The 16,667-nt window shown below is 39.4% G+C and overlaps 1 protein-coding gene across 11 annotated transcripts in view; it reads right to left on the reverse strand.

Moving 5' to 3' along the window:
* Positions 1 to 3,308: 3,308 nt before the first annotated feature.
* The window catches only part of RIMKLB (ribosomal modification protein rimK like family member B), a 50,521-nt gene continuing 37,162 nt past the window's right edge, over positions 3,309 to 16,667 (reverse strand). For 8 of the 11 annotated variants that reach the window (XM_068181755.1, XM_068181759.1, XM_068181761.1 and 5 more), the window contains 2 exons: positions 16,033 to 16,236; positions 11,934 to 14,595 (listed from right to left, as the gene is read on the reverse strand). In XM_068181755.1, the coding sequence (XP_068037856.1) occupies positions 14,132 to 14,595; positions 16,033 to 16,236 (668 nt within the window). In that variant the 3' untranslated portion in view covers positions 11,934 to 14,131. Of the gene's footprint in view, positions 3,512 to 3,767; positions 3,834 to 5,064; positions 5,697 to 7,644; positions 9,689 to 11,933; positions 14,596 to 16,032; positions 16,237 to 16,667 lie in introns of those variants that run through there. The other 3 variants (XR_010996411.1, XM_068181762.1, XR_010996410.1) reach the window with 3 other exon arrangements.

Consider the following 16,667-nt stretch of genomic DNA (forward strand, 5'->3'; position numbering starts at 1 on the left):
TTACTAAGATCAGGCTAAGACGAGAGATCCCCAGTCCAAGACAAGTATTCAGGCTGCAGATAGCACTTTTAATGATTTTGAGAGTACTTCTTCCTTCAGTCTTACCTTGCATATATGACCACAGACAGCTGTGCAGAGGGATGTTATTGGGAACATTAGGCAGATATTCTTTCCTGTAACACAGCACTGTCCACAAGTCTGGAAAGAAGGCACTAGAAAATTGTGGAGATTGGTTTTTTATTTTTCCAAAAGCCCAAGTTCTCCACCCTGCCTCATCCCCACAGAAATGTGACTTCTGGTCCCTTAGTGACATCACAGCTGTAAGGGATACTGTCCCTTCCTTCCCTGCTTCCTGTATCATACTGTTAGGGACAACTGTTGCTACTGCTAAGCTGCTGAACATGGATGGTTACCAGGAATGCTAGAGAGCAGCCTCCCAGTCTTTTCCCTTGGAAGAACATAACTGTATCCCTGTCTTTTTCTCCTGAATACTGGGGACTGTAGGGAAGAAGCAGCAGGTTCTTCCCTAGAGACAGTTCCAGCAGCTGCTATATACACCCTCCAGGAAGGAAAAGATGAGCAGAACTAGAAGACTTTTGCCTTCATTAAAAATCTTCAGAAGTGTCATTATAAAATATACAAATTATTTTTTAATTAAAATGCTGAGAAAAAGATGAAGGTGTACTCCCATCTCTGACAAAAACTCTTCCTAATGTGTTTAACATGATTTTGGAGCCCACTACTACTTACTCAACTCCCTTCCACCAGCTGGGATAGCAGATCCAAAGCAGATCAGGACAAACACTCAGGAGACCAAGGAGCTTGCCCAAATCTCAGCACCAGGCACATACAGAGCACAGCAGCATTGACCCAGTGATGGCTGATCTCTGGAACCAGCCCATTTCTAGGCCACAGTGCCCAAGCCAGGAAGCAGTGTAGGGGTGAGGTTATCAGACTGGCCTGTGCACCACCAGCTAAACTAAGGGGGTCAGTGCAGGGGGAAGAAGCACAGAGCGGCAGCCTCTCTCCCAAGGATTCCACCCTTGAGGCTTTTGAGGTGACCTGGTCGTTGCACTGCACACTCTCCCTTCTCAACATTACCATTGCAGCAGGGCAGCCTCCAAAGCTGTGTCTGGAAAAATACTGAAGTCATGACAACATGGGATGAGAGGGTCAGAGAGATGATGATGCAATGTCTGATTCCAAACCTAGATTTTGCAGACCACCTACAGATGATAAACCAAGTTGTCTAGACAAAGAGTGGATTGGAGAAGCAACCAAGTTGATAAGGCAAAATATAAGGAAAATGACCCAGAAAAATAAAAGAAGACAGTGGTCAAGACATAGCTGTCTGTTTACATCATGCACAACTGGGAATGCAGTCCAGACAAGTTACAGAGGTTTTCCAGATCTAATGCTAAACAAAATTACAACCTCTCTCCAAGTCTGGCCTCAATACAAAATATACCCCACCCCAAGATCTCATCACACTAAGCAAAGCAGACTTTTACAACTACTCCATTTCTGTAGCTGGCACAACACCACTGAACTATTATTACTCTGTTTTCACTACACTGTACAAGTAATATAAAAAATTGTATCATGAATATCCAATTACTATTTAATTGTTGATAACCAGTACTTAAATTCAAAGGAAGTTAAGAAAGACAAAGGAAAGCAAAACTTTACATGACACCAACAGATTCTTGACTATAGCTCTTCAATTTGAGCTTTTAAGTGAGGTACATGAAGAGACTGATTGCAGGACCAATCCCTCTCAACAAAGATAAATGATTGCAAAAGCCAGGAACCTTCTCAGTATTGCAATTTGCTAACTTTCACTCACTACTAAGACATTACACAGTAATAAACTTAATTAATGTTTTACTTCTAACACATTCAGGGCTGTGAAATACCAAAAGGAACAGAGCATTTCTCACTCTGAAAAAAGGAAAACACACTTTTAGAGTAATACAAAGAATGGTTATCTGTGATAGACAATGAGTAAGAAATATTCTTAGGCTACCATATGTGCGTGTGTACCTGGGACAAGGATAAGAACATGTGGGGCCAGTTAAGAGCAGAAAAAAGACAAGGGGAAGGAAAAATGGAAAAAAAAGACTATGAAGGCAGGAGCAAACTTGAGGCAGAACAGAGAACACTGCTGAACACCCACAAAAAATAAGAGAACTGAAATACATACAGGGCCTGGAAGCAGCTTAGCAAAATGTGATATATGAAACTAAGAAGGAATTTAGAAAGTTCTCAGCTGTTCTACTTTTTAGGCATGAAATATTAAGGCAGAAAAGCACTTAAGGAAGCATCAGCATATGCATCAGCACACAAACAGGCACTGAACCACAAGAGATTAAATGGCCATTAATGTGTTGGGGCAGCCATTCCACCTGCTCACAGAGATGCCAGAGGAACAGTGTGATGCACAAATTTGCAAAAAAACCAGCCATAAACTTCAGCTACTGGAGCAAAGGCATAGCTGCAGACGGGCTACCAGCCACATTCCTAGGTACATTCACATGTAAATTACTAGAACAAACATACAGAAAACAGGAATTAAAATTTACATGAAATGAATATCCATGAAAGGAACAGGAAGAAAGTCAAGGAGAAGAGGTGTTTAGTGATAATGTACCAACTCAGCATCCTGCTTCCCTTTTTTGCTTCACTTTTGTAAATTTTGTACAAGTTTCAAGTAGGCACATAATGAAAATGCCATCAGTATGTGTCTAATTCTTTACAGTGCTTCACTAACAACAAATCAAGAGACCCATGTGCAAGATATATAACCCATGGTAATATTAGCTGTCTTCAGAAACAACAGATAGTAAGAATGTACATGTCCATGTCTATAACAAGCCCCGCCACTGTGGCTTCAAAATCCAAAGGCACATTATCTCTGTAGTTAACCAAGTTGCTTCTCTTTTTCTCTAGCAGTCACCAAAGTGACCATGAAGTATAGCATGATCTGTATAGTGACTTCACTTTTAAAACTCAGGAGACTTGTATCCTCAGTGACTTAGGTGAACTCTTAACTGATAAAACCAAAGGCCTGATGCTAAAGTTTCTAAGGCATTTGGGAAGATTATTCATGTCAATACAAATCATTTAGAGCTCTTAGGAATGAAATTCCTGGAGGGAAAAAAAAGGTTAATAAAGTGAGGAATACCCAATAGGTTTTACTCTTCTGGCTTAGCTGCAGCTTTGATACAGTATCAACAGATTTCTGAAGTTAACCAGTCCTTCAAGAAAGGGGAGATGGTGCAAAAGGTACCAAAAAGAATCTCACACTCTCATGAATTACAATTCAACTTTTTTATTCAATTCTCCAAGTTAGTGGGACAGGGATCATCATGACTGTTAACACCACATGTGGACATCACTCCATTGCACATCCCAGCTGATCCATCCTTTCTTCCCTTCACTGTGAAGGAGGCATTATCAAAAGGCTAAGCGCTCCCATGAGAGGCAAGACCTGCTGCTGCTGTAGAAAAACCTAAAGAAATAAATCATTGAAGAAGTTAGCCTTTGCTCCAAAATATGAACATCAGAAATGCAAGCAGACATCATTAAAAAAAAAAAATCTCTGTATCCAGCACCTATCTGGCTTCCCTGATAGCTGCAACAAGACACACCAAGGACTAAGCCATGGATACCAAACTCCTCTTCTGACCTTGGAAAAGGCCTTTCCAGGTCAAAGAGTAAGATGCAGTGTGGGCTGTGTTCTGAAGATAAAATCTAGTTCCTGTTACCTTTCCAGTGGGTAGAGTTCAATCTCTGCACCTGGTGATCCAGCATCTTCCACACGCCTTAGATTCCTGTGGAAATATTTCATGTGGAGGAAAAATTGTGTAAAAGTTTAGCAAAGTCAAACTGCAGACTTTTTCTGCCTAGTTCTCCCACTGATAAAACTTCAGTACTTGCCATCCCATAAATAACCATTTCCATTTGGGCATGGACAAGCATTCCTACATCACATTACAACTGCACTACCCCTCTCTTACAATGTCGTAAAGGTCGATGGGCAGGGTAACTGTAACATTTCTGTTGTTTCGGTTGCCTTGTGTTGGTTAGATGCCTGGGAAAATATATACACAAGCACATTGAATCTCCTCCTAAAACTCACAAAATGCAAGTTTCAGGCTTAATGCACAATACCACTGAACAGAATGAATCCAGATAATAAAGACTACCAGGCAGTGTTCTGCACAGTAGCAGCGAGGAGGGGAAACTGCACACACCCTCTTGGACAACCACACTTCTTGTAAATGAAGTATTTACAAATATGAAATATATACAGCTGCACAGTCAGTGTGGCATTCCTCATCAAGGTGTAACTGAAACATTCATCTGGACTCCTGGCCTCCCACTACATTGGTATGACAGAACCAAAAGGATAACTGTGAATACAGCTACTGCTTAGACTTCTTTCTCTGCTTCAGAGCACCTTCCCATTCAGTACATGTAACACCATGGACAGTTTTCACCTCTTCAGTTCCTCTCTCCCCAGAATGTAACTGTTTTACAACACAGATAAACTAAGCATCAAGAAAGCTCAGCAGTGTCACTGTTTCCTGGAAATCTGCATAGAAGAAATGCAGACTTGCTGAAGAGGTAGCAACAACTGGGTTACTGGTTTATGTAATATGGATCTTCCCTCCCTCTCCAACAACAAATGATAATTTGTACAAGAGGGATTGTCCTAATAACTTCTGGAGATTAGCATGTATGCCTGGAAATTTACAAATGCAAGAATTAATTCATTATTTAATTTTATATATTACAACAGTGAATGAAGTTTACATTGGATATGAGGAGGAATCTGTTCATAGAAGGGTTGTCAAGCATTGCAATGGGCTGCCCAGGGAGGCAATGGAATCACCATCCCTGGAAGTGTTTACGACTGGATGTGACACTCAATGCCATGGTCTGCCTGACAAGATGGTGTTTGTTCAAAGGCTGGGACTTGATGGTCTCAGAGGTCTGTTCCAACCTAACTGGTACTGTGATTCTGTGAAATTAGTTTCTTGCTATTAGAACACTTTATTGAAAAAAAATTCCAATGACCTTTTAATAAAACATTTCTTTTCCATTCCTGTATTAAAAATCTCAATGATATTGTAATTTGTCTAACACAAAAATGCTATTTCTTAGCTGTTCTGCTTCCTATAGAAATGGATAACAGTATTATATATTTAACTGTCCAAACAGTCCCGTTCTTCCAAATAAGAAAAAAATATCTATTACCCTAAGACAGAATACTGTACATAGCTTCATACAGCAACCTGCCTCTAACTAAAAAAGCAGATACATAGAAATTCACATAAATCTTTTATAAGCCCTTCATGCACAGACTTGGCAGAGCTTAATACAGACATATTACTATGCAGACTGTATATTCTAGTAACACTTGTACTGTTTCTAAAGGGAACAAAGGAGGGATGCAGAAATACCTTGAAAATGCCTTGAATGGGTGCAATGTGAATTTTAACTTTTTTATCAGCCTAATCCATCACCTACTATTCAGTCAGCATGAGGAACCTATCCATTTCCTCCTTTCACAAGTATCACCCCTTGCCTGCCTCTGAAAGTCTATGACAAGAACGGGAAATAATCTGTCTTCTTCAAATCTCTACCACATCAAAGCTGCACAAAACAGGATGCTTAGGGGTATGTCACATCTAAAAGAAAAGAAAAAAAAATAGAACTCTTTTATACTGACAGACACATGGACAACTGTGGATAATCTGAAAGTGTTCTAAATGCCTTCCTGTTTATAACAAAAAAAAAAAAAAAAAATCTTTCCTGACCAGTGACTGTCACCTTGGTCTTTGCTCATCAAAAAAGATCACATACATTTATGTGCCTCTCTCTCCTGCTAGGCTGAGAAGAAGCAGTTACAGGTGTATTGGGGCCAAACAAGCCCATGTCCAGGGCCAGAGGAACACCCTTCTTCCAAAATGTTACTGTCATGTAAATTCAGTGCAGTAACACCTTTAATCCACATGACCACCAATTCAAGTAGGCAGGTGCTACATTTAGTTTGTGCATCAATGGAACTTTCAGATCTTCTCCCCAAGATCCAGTTCCCAAAGGCCAGTATGCCTAGCATATATTACATACAGAAAGTCTGGTGAGATTCCTCCTTACAGCAACAGCTGGGAATGCTCAAGATCAGCAAAAGCCATTTTCCTGCCTCATTTCTCCCTCTGATGACAGACTGACATAGGCTTCAGATTCCTTTGCCTCTACTATCAGAAATTATTTCCCTTCGTCACATCTCCAGACTGGATTTAAAACCCTTTCTCTATGAGCTTCGTCTCACATACAGACTTTGCTCATTATTACATTTAAGACTGCAATCAATTCTCTATCCAAAATATTTTCCATTTTGCACATGCAATCTCATTTCACTCTGTAAAAATTCACTTCTGGGATTTCCAACCTGTGGTCCACAGAATACTTTCAAAGGCTGTATGATAACTAAGAATCTAATGAGAAAACCACACCAGTTGTCCATGGTCCTAAGTGGTACTTGGTGTGCACTGGAGACTATTTAGCTGCCTGGATATCAAAATTCAGATCCAGCTTCGTTCCTGTATATAAGTGCTGTTCCTGATTTTAGAGTGACTACTCCAGGTAAAAAGAGAAAACAGAATTTGGAATTTATCAACTAATACTTAGCTGTAAATTAAGTAGAAACATTTATGAAAATACAAAAGCTACTGCTGGTTCCCCAGGAAACTTTGCAAGACAATCTGTAAGGCTGCAGGGTGAAAATGGTCTTTTCACCATTAATAAATACAGTTGAATAAATGTTTCAAAAGTAATCTTCATTTAATCTTTACCTCATCCTTTTTAACTTCTTGGGTTTATATAAATTTTAAAATGTATGTAGTAATACACATATGTAACTTGGGAAAACTATTGGGGGCGCATGCTCAAAATGTTTTTTCTGATAGGAATGTGCAATCAAAAAAGTTTCAGAGCATTTAGAACTGAAGAGGTGGCTGACACTACCAACTCCTAACCACTAACTCAGAAACATTAGATAATTTGCATTTCCCACTTCCAAAAAGAATTTTAACTGTTGGTGATTCGAACCTTTTTTTGCTACCTTGAGATTTAGGAAATCTCCAAAAATAACACTGTTCTTTATTATCATGGCATTTCTAAGGCATATATATATATATATATCTACATACACATGTTGCTCTTAAGTAGCAAAAAAAGCAGGTGGGCTCTCGCCTATGAGGCTGATCATTGGCTGATGGTAAGGATTTTTGTTACCTTCATAAAATAAAATTCCATAGGATTGCAGAATCTTCCTCATTCATTCCTTAGTTTTTAAACTAGGTTACAATAAACATTTAATCAACAGCACAAATATGAACAGTCTTCTGTGGAGCAGAGAATGACTGCGCTAGGTACATTCCTTTCAGCCTTATTTTCCAGTACTCTAAATATGTGGTGATTTTGGTGAAATTTAATTTTTTGAGACATGTACTGTCCCTTAATCAAAGATGAGAATTAGGACATAAGGTAACCAAACACCAACTGAGATAGATCAAGGTGCCTCTTGTATTACAAGCAGTCTTTGATGGTCAGAATTCTGTAAATCAGACTCACCATTCAAAGGGACAGTTCAGGGACTCTGCCTCTCTTCTCCATTCCCCTTACTCCAGTTAGTATTTTGCAATCCATTTCTCCCAGTACTGGAGGTTCTCAGGTCAGTCATGAGTGTCTTCTGCTGCTGCTGCTGCTGCCACCTACCAGTTTTATTATTCTGTTGCAGCAGAAGGGCATATAGAAGAAGTTCTAGTTCAGCATGCACATAATCATCATCCCTTGTCTAAGAAGTCATGGCCTATTCAAGTTCTACATTTCCCCATACACTAGGCAAAGCACTCGGCACAACCAAGATCAACACAAGGCTTTGAAAGCCATTCCATAAAGAGGAAGGAGCGTGATCTGTAAAACCACCTTTCAAGCCACATTAAATATTTAACTATTACAGAATGCAGTACATTTTGGTAAACTCTCCCCGCCAAAGATGAATTGCAGACTCTGCAAAGAACTAGTACTGTATTTCTTTCAAGAAAATCTTCACATAATATATATCTGAAATCAGGTTAGAGATGCAAAACTGTGATCCAACATAAACTAATGAATAAATCTGAGGGAAAAAAAATTATTTTTAGACATTATTACAAACCCCAAAAAGACACCCAACCACATGCCTGAAAGTGTTACACCCGTGTCCTATAGCAGCTGATGCACAAAAATATACACAAATAAAGGAATAGGCCTGCCCAATGCTGAGACGCAAGAAGTGGGTGTGTCTGAAAGGAAAAAGCATTGGAAACATAAGTATAACAGGTTTGTAAAATTACCTTGCAAGTAAAATTAAAATACACAAATTATACACTCAATTATACCAATGAAATTGGATATCACTCCACTGACTTCTACAGAGTGATTCCAGGTTTATCTCAGTGTAATTGAGAGCAAAATTTGGCTCTAAAATTATTCCCTCCCACCTTAACTTGAAGCTACAATTTATTATATTGCTGATAAGTTTGCTTTCTTTCAGGAAAATATAAACTGAGACTATGAAAAATTGACTATTTGATGATGGTATAGAGGAGTAATTAATGTACACAGAAAAATAACCTGAAACAAGTGCTAATTCTTTACAGATGTCATAGGAAATATAATATTGAATCAGGAAATGTGGAAGCCTGTTTGTAGGCTAATATTCTTCAACTTAGAAGGGTATTCCAATTGTCTGATATTTTACCTCTGAGTAAAATAGATGATTCTCCCCCTTAAATTAAGTAAAAAAATATTAAGTACCCAGTACTTTTACATGGTTTGAGATTAAGGGAGAGAGTTACCAGAGAAGGATAAAATGTACAAGTTCTTTAATACAGCAATAAGGGCAAGATAAAATGTGCCACCCCATCCTCCAAAAACAGAAATCATCAGCTCAACAGTCTTTTTCTGCAGCACACATATTCGTCCATCTGTCCTCTTTACAGGATCCCGCTCTATTGAATTTTAATAGAATTAACATTCTTAGTACTAGTTTTTCATTCCTATCAACTACTTACTTCTGCAGTTATATTTCAGGTTCACTTAGCAAAAGAAAAGCAACGTATCTTTCAAAAATCTAAGCTAAAACAGTATACTTGAAGACAATCTAAAACCGATAAAGAGGAAGTGGAATTAACGTATTGCAAAACTATCCCTCATACAGTTGCATGGGGGACTCACTTTTGTCTCACCTGAGTAAAGTAAAGCACAATGACAGTTTTCTTAAAAGTCAACAAGTGTAAGGAGGGGAAATAAGGAAGTAAAGCAGAGTTTTCTCTAAATCCAGTTAAAGAAATCATTCAACAAGTATCCCCAAAATGAACCGATGGGAAGAAAAGAAGGCAGACAAGTTAGCAAACTTACGAAGGTTACAGTAAGAGCAGAAAAGTGTCAATTTACCTGACAACAGGTCGGTTTTGGATGTCACCAAACTGCTGCATTTACCATTTTACCCGCTTGCATTACTGGGGGGAAAAGTTTAGGAAGGAACATTCGCAAGGATTTTTCATAAGTTCTCACTCTTGCCATCAGAAAGGGGAGAAGGGGTTTTCTCTGGATTGTTTGACTTTTTTGGCTCCTGAAAAGTTTTGCAAAGAACAGTAACAAAGTGTGAACTGTTAGAACACATTTCTGTAAAAAAAAGGAGAATAAGTCACCCAAAATAGCGCAACTACAAATCCCACCCGAAATCCGCACAGTTAATTTGTGTCATTGTTTTAAACAAATAAACAAAACAAAAGCTTTTCAACTCAAATTAGAAACATGGGAGGCTTGGAGACTTCAAACAGCAGATCCACCATCAGAATGCTCCAAAAGTCATCCAAAGTTTAAGATAGATTTAAAGAAAAAAAAAAAAAAAAAGAAAAGGCAGCAAACACCTGGTTATAAATCCTGCAGTGTTCAGTTTAAAACAATTCCTAGAACAGTGAAAAAATTAAAAATTAAAAAAGACAGTAGCAACAGAAGTTACCTGTCCGAGCACCTACTATTCCATAGAGAGAACAGGAGTGGGTCGTGTGTCTCACACCAGCCATAAAGCCCATAAACCTTCTCAAAAAGAGTGAGCCATGAGAAAGATACTGTACAATCTGTTTTCAAAGTCTCTCTAAGCCCTTATGGTCCCTTATGCATTTAACTGACAGATTTTTGCAATGAGGGAATTTAGCAAGTGTCACTGGTTTCATTTGTTGGATTTTGTAGTCCAGTATAACATCTGAAGAAGCATCTCCTTTGCGTCTGACATACCCAGATGTTCCAGAGGTTATTTCCCGAGTAAATATCACACAGCAAAGATAGCACATGAAATGGGAGAAAAGGCTTCAAGACTGATTGTCAAGTCAGAACAAAAAATGTAACAGTCAATGAAAACATCAAGCATTGACACTGTTTTACAGATAAGGTGTTGTAACATTACAAGAAAAGATTTTATAAAACACATTAAAGAATTAAATACAAGGATTTAGACACAATCCATACATTGACAGCAAGACATCAATTACAAACACATTAAGTTGAACAGAAGAAAATCTCCAGTGTTACAGAGAACAAAATTTCATCAGATGCAATTTAAGAAACTTATTCTTGCAAATGAGTTTCTGACTGGCTCTTTCAAACATTAAAATATACAAAAATAGTTGTATCACCATCAGCTGTATTGGCACCACCGTAATCCACCACTCTGTTGACCATTTTTTCAGCACATGCTTCCAAACCCACATATGGAGGTAGTGTTAGTGCAACTGTAAAGAAGTTTAGCACATGATTTTCAGCACACGGAACTGAAGAAAATAAAGTGTATAAAGCTGACATCTGTGGAGTTCACCTTCAATGGGAAACACTGCCTGGTTACCACAGGCTAGGTTTGTTGGTGTTTTTCCCTTTGACTAAAAACGAGACACCCCCCTTGCATCCCCAGGCCATTCTTTGCATTTCACTGTTTCAGGAGCAATGAGTAAGTAGGGAGTAAATACATGAGACAAGTGTGCCCATTTGTACAAATGAACCCTCAAGCAAGGTTTTCACACAGCATCCCAATATCCAAACACACACACATGATGTTTCAAATCCTGTTTCCCTCTGTGACCACTATGCACAGACTTCTCTCCAACTAGTAATGGAAGCAACAATCAGAGGAGCAACTTATCAGAAGGGAGTCAAACTGCAAATCTCTCAACCCACTTGGTCTTTTTTTAAAAAATCTTATGTTTACTTCATGAATTTTCAACTGTGAGGTGTAACCTAGACATTTTGAAAGGGTGCTAGAAATGTAAGGCTCCTGTGAACTACAAGATACTACAGGAACTCAAAAAAATAAACCAGACTATTCAGTTAACTTTCATCTAAAAGATGTTTCCTGTGATAGAAACACAAAGGCCTTTGTATACCAACTAGCACCTGTTTACTCCCTGCTGTTATTCCACATGTGCTCAATGTATGTCACAGCTAGAAAGGGAAGGATTGATCCTATCAACCTGTCAAGGAATGCAGCCACCTACCAGTAAAAAGGAAGAGACAAAAAAGAAAAAAACAACAACAAAAAAAGAGCCACCCTCCACCCCAAATTCCCCTTGGATAAACAAGCAAGGGAAGTAGAGCTCTTAGAAGAGAGTTTACTGCTCAGTGACTAAAGAGTTTACTGCTCATGTTCTGTCGTTCTGTAACTCTTCACAGAGGTTGAAGACCTTTATATTCTTCAGGTATAACCTGTGCACTTGAAGGCTCAGTAAGAAGGATTTGAAAATACCTTTTTACTGCTGAAGATCATTTTTTTGCTGGACCAGCTGGTCCACCTTCCTGCTTAACACCAACAGTCAACCTTTCACTTGATTTTAATAATAATATTTAATTCTACAAAAAAAAAAAGCCATTTTATTACATTCCTTTTAAAATAAAAAAACCAAACTGTACAAAGAAGCATGATCAAACCTCCATAAAATAGGTTAATACTGTTCTGTTTATTGCCTCTTGAAGACTCTCTGCATAGTGTCCGTGAGTTGTGTTTAAGGTCCAAGTGAAGGTAAAACAGCAGAGCAGCAGAGAGGTGAGGAAGGGCCACAGAGGTGGGCAGTGCAGAACCTCAGAGGGTACATGGGACATGCTCCATTAAAGTATCCAGAAAACAGCAGCATTGCACACACACAACCCCCCTCCAAACAAACCTATTTTCACAAGATGATTTTTCAATTGTAAACGTTTTACTTTTTGTTTTTAAAAAAGAGGCTTATCTTTATATATATATTTATATATATATATATAGTTCCAGGGCTTTATGAACCCTGAGAATAAGAGGGGAATGAAAAGGGAGAAAGAGGAGGAAAAGGAGGAGGAAGACAGGGACTGAAAAATGGACTCAGTATCTGTTTTCCAAACCAGCTCAAGGCTAATGAGAAAATGCACAGCCAGAAGGATTAAGGAAAATCAGGAAGTCTGCAAAAAAATTAGGAGCTAAACAGCCAACACCCTCAAAAAAATAAAGAAAAACAGCTGTGCACACACAAACACACACAAGTGTGTGCACTCACACCACGCACATGTAAGGGCCTAGGATCAATCCCTTAATTGTTTATGGACCTAGGTTATTCTTTTTTCTTCTTTTTTTAAACTCTGGCTGAGCTCTCTTTTTTTTCTTTCTCTTTCCTTCTTTTTTTTTTCTTTTCTAAATCTGCCACGTTTTCCAAAGCTAAGAACTGAATATTTCTCCCCAGTTATACTCTTTGGATTTATGCCAACATCAGTTTTTTTTTGTTCAGTGGGGAAAAAGTAAGCCTGATAAGTATTGTATGAACTGCAGCTTTATTCTAAAATTCCTCTGGATGACTAATCACTTTTAACCAGCTCTTCCCTCCTCCACACCTTACCACATTCCTCCCTCCAAAAAAAAGCAAACAAAAACAAACAAACAACCCCCCCACCAATGTACAGGCTACAACTTAGTGTTTTCTTAACAAACAGTCTGCGGTGTTTTCACTTTGGCCACTGTTAAAGATGCAGGCATAGAGAAGGGAGTGTGGGACTAGCATGTATTAAAGAAAAAGGAACATTAACATTGCAGATCTCTCTCAGAAAGACTAAAACACTAACAAATACAAGTCGATGCACGTTTGCTTTAAACTAGTGTAATTCTTTTTCACATTTTTAGATTAAACATCATTTTGTATACCAAACATTACAGTGCTGTTTATCTCCTCCAACCATGCAAAAAATAGTTAAAAACGTGCCACTTCTGCCCACAAATAGAATATGACCAATTCCCCTATATACCTTCCAAAATCAGGATTTGAAATGAGAAAAACAGAAGTATCCTCCTTTAAAAGCTTTATAAAGGAATTTAGACATAAAGCTGCCACTTAATACCAAGATGGTACAATCTACAGATTTTACAGAAAGTTCACATTAAGTCAACTGATACTTCTCTCAGCCTCATCATTTGAAAGGCCGTATCCTGCAAGGTCAGAAAGTGAGGACTTTAAAAGGATCCTGAACTTACAGCTCACATCTACAACAGCAGGAACAGTAGGTGTCCAGGAATTTTGAAATACTTGGTATTTAACACCTTCAACTCACATAAAGAATTTGAGGCACTCGGCAATTTACAGGATCAAGCCTTACAGAGGTAGAAGAGACTTAACTGGTGCAATAATTCACAGAAGTTTCTAGAGAGCTGCCAGACAACTTTCTGAAAATCTTCAAGTGTGAATCACGCGCTTCAATGCTTGCCTGTGAAGACACGTGTACTGCACTATATCTGGGGACCAAAGCAGCAACCAAATAAAATTGCTGCTTGGTTATGAACTGAGCATGTCCACTGTAAAACTGATGAAGAACGAAGACAATTTAATGTTCCGCAAATGAGTAGGGACAGCAATCACAGCACGTGTGCCTTTTACTTTTGCTCTCGACTGACACACCCACCCCCCTTTCCTCATTCCTCTGAGCGTCTCTGATAAACAGCATTGCAAGTTGGTTTTAAAAAAAAAATTTACAAGAGAGAGTTCTGTTGGTCACCTATTTACACGTGGCATCACTCCACAAGGAGCTTGATCTCATTGGCTAGTAGCTGGTTCATGTTGAAGAGAGCCCCCGGGAGCTTGGTGAGCAACTCTCTCTCCGTGGTCTCAGGGTCGCTGTCGACAGAGCTGGAGCTAGCACTCATGTTGTCGACAGCGGCCCCAGCTGGAGGGCCCAGCTCTGGCTCGCTAGTCTCGCTGGCCGTGGACACCACGGAGAGCAAGGACATGCGCCGCGTCAAGCGGCCGGGGGCCAGCAGGGAAGCGGCATAGTCCGCTATGATACCAGCTACGTCTAAATTACAAGCCTTGTCAAAGGCAATGAAACCTACATTTGCATTGGCCTCGCAGACGTAGAATGAGCCGTCGTCCTTCATCAGCAGGTCAATGCCGCACACATCCATCCCCAGGATGTTTGACACTTGGACTGCCAGCTGCTTGCCTTGTTCGCTCAGCGAGCACATCATTCCTACACCACCTGGAAAAAGTGAAAAGAACTTGCTGTCTGCACTCAGGTCACAAGTGACTTGACATCCTTCTCAACCGGGAAGTGCTTTTCGGGAAGTGCTTTTCGATTGGGAAGCTTCAAAGTCAGCCTGCAGGCACACTGCTGAGGACTTAGAAAGCATCCTTCCACAGTGACTACTAATGAACTTGATGCCACACCAGGATTTCAAAAGATTCTGATCTGCCTTTGGCAGGTCAAGATTTTAATTTGTTTAAAAAGAGTTAAGTGATGACTTTTTAGCCAAGAAAAAATACACATTTTTATGATCCCAGGATATTAAAAAATGAACTAACAAACCACCCTTGCTCCTTCTAAGGAAGAGGCTTTCAAAAGGCTTTCTAGCTCACAAGAAATATTTCAGCAAAATTAAACCTAGAGCTCTTGGTACAACTCTAACTGTAGATATAATTGAGGAGAATGGGGATTAAGACATTATCATCATCTGCTCACATACGTCTCAACTTCCTATCACAGGTTACTGTCTCTAAAGCAAGTATTAGGGAACATTTGTGTCTGAACCTCAGCTCGTCAGGTTCACAGTCCACCAACTAAATATTAAGTGGCTCAAGCTTCATCTATCACAATACTTAAATTGAAAAATAACCCAAATAATAAGAAACAAAAAAAATTACCAGAAAAATCTTTCAGGCTATATTTCCTCTGCATGAAGTAGTAACTAAAATTTCTTAGGCATTCTAACTAACCAAAACTGCACTATACATGAACACATTTTATGCTATCCCTGCTCACGTTCAGTACAATTTCAGCCAGGCATCCTCAAGCGTCTTTCCTGCTTTTGCCCTCAGAAACCCTGAAGTCCAACCCCCAAACCCATGCAGAATCTCAGTTCTGAGCATGCTACAATCAATGCAGTTACCTCCTCTTTCTCCCAGATATGGTCTTTGTGGGAAGAGGTAGCAGGGAGGAACCTGACAAACTTAAGGCAGCACAGAAAATGCACAGTGCAATCCAATTTTTTATTGCCTTCAACAGCTTCCTCACTTAACATTTTCTTCTACTCTCTTGCCAAATGACTGACTCCTCCACCTCCCTTAAGTGTTGCTTTCTGTCTTCCTTCATTTTCTGTTCCTCTCAACAGGATGAAACAAATAACATACATTAGCATCTAACTGCCATTACCACATCAGTTGCCCCATTTGTGTTCTAGAACTTTCCCCTGCTTGTCATCATCCCATCTATCAAACACTTTGAGCACAGATCATCTCTCCTTCTGTGTTTGCTCAACATGCTTCTTACTTAATCCTTATTCTCACGTTTCCCCTTTAAACCCCCAGCAGTAAGCACAATTAACATAAAATAACACCTGCAGCTTTTTTCAGTCAGCTTTGTGATTTGTCAACTGGGTTGAAATATTCTGATCAAAACTATGAGCAATGCTTTTCCTACCAAGTGAGCAGTTACTCTGCATCCTCCCATCTGTCGAGCAGCGGAGCATGGTGCCCACCACACGGCCTCCCACTACGATGACGCGCACATCCTTGCCGTGGGACTCCTTAACGTATTTTTGAAATAAGTAAGGGGCATCATGACGGATCAAATGGCTTAGGTCTGCCAAATGGTGCTTGTCTCGTGCCAGGAACACAGCTTTACCTGTATGGAGGAAAGAACATCGGGGTGTTGAAAGCAGCTACCCATCTGAACTGCATCAATGACTCGGCACATGAAAGTCAAACCTCTGACCAGCATACTGCCTATTCTCAGAGGCCCCATCTGTAGCTTATATCCATTTACAAATTCTTCCATGGACAACAGTGTTCCACTGATTCAGTGCTTTTAAGTGTTCAAGTACTGATAGAGCTGAGGAGACATGAGTTTAAAAAAAAGAAAAAGAAAGAAGCAAGGAAAAAGAAAAAAGCTTTAGAAAAATGAGATGGTCTTGCAGTTTCAACTTCTTTTGGTACAAGTCCTTAGTGAGAGGGAAAAAAAGGAAGAAATACTTCAAGAGTAACTAACATGTAATTAATAACAATTTTGTTCATCCAAGAGGACAGGACCCACAGCCTACAGCTTTGACGCACAGG

The sequence above is a fragment of the Anomalospiza imberbis genome, chromosome 2 (assembly GCF_031753505.1).
Source record: "Anomalospiza imberbis isolate Cuckoo-Finch-1a 21T00152 chromosome 2, ASM3175350v1, whole genome shotgun sequence".
Classification (NCBI taxonomy): domain Eukaryota; kingdom Metazoa; phylum Chordata; class Aves; order Passeriformes; family Viduidae; genus Anomalospiza; species Anomalospiza imberbis.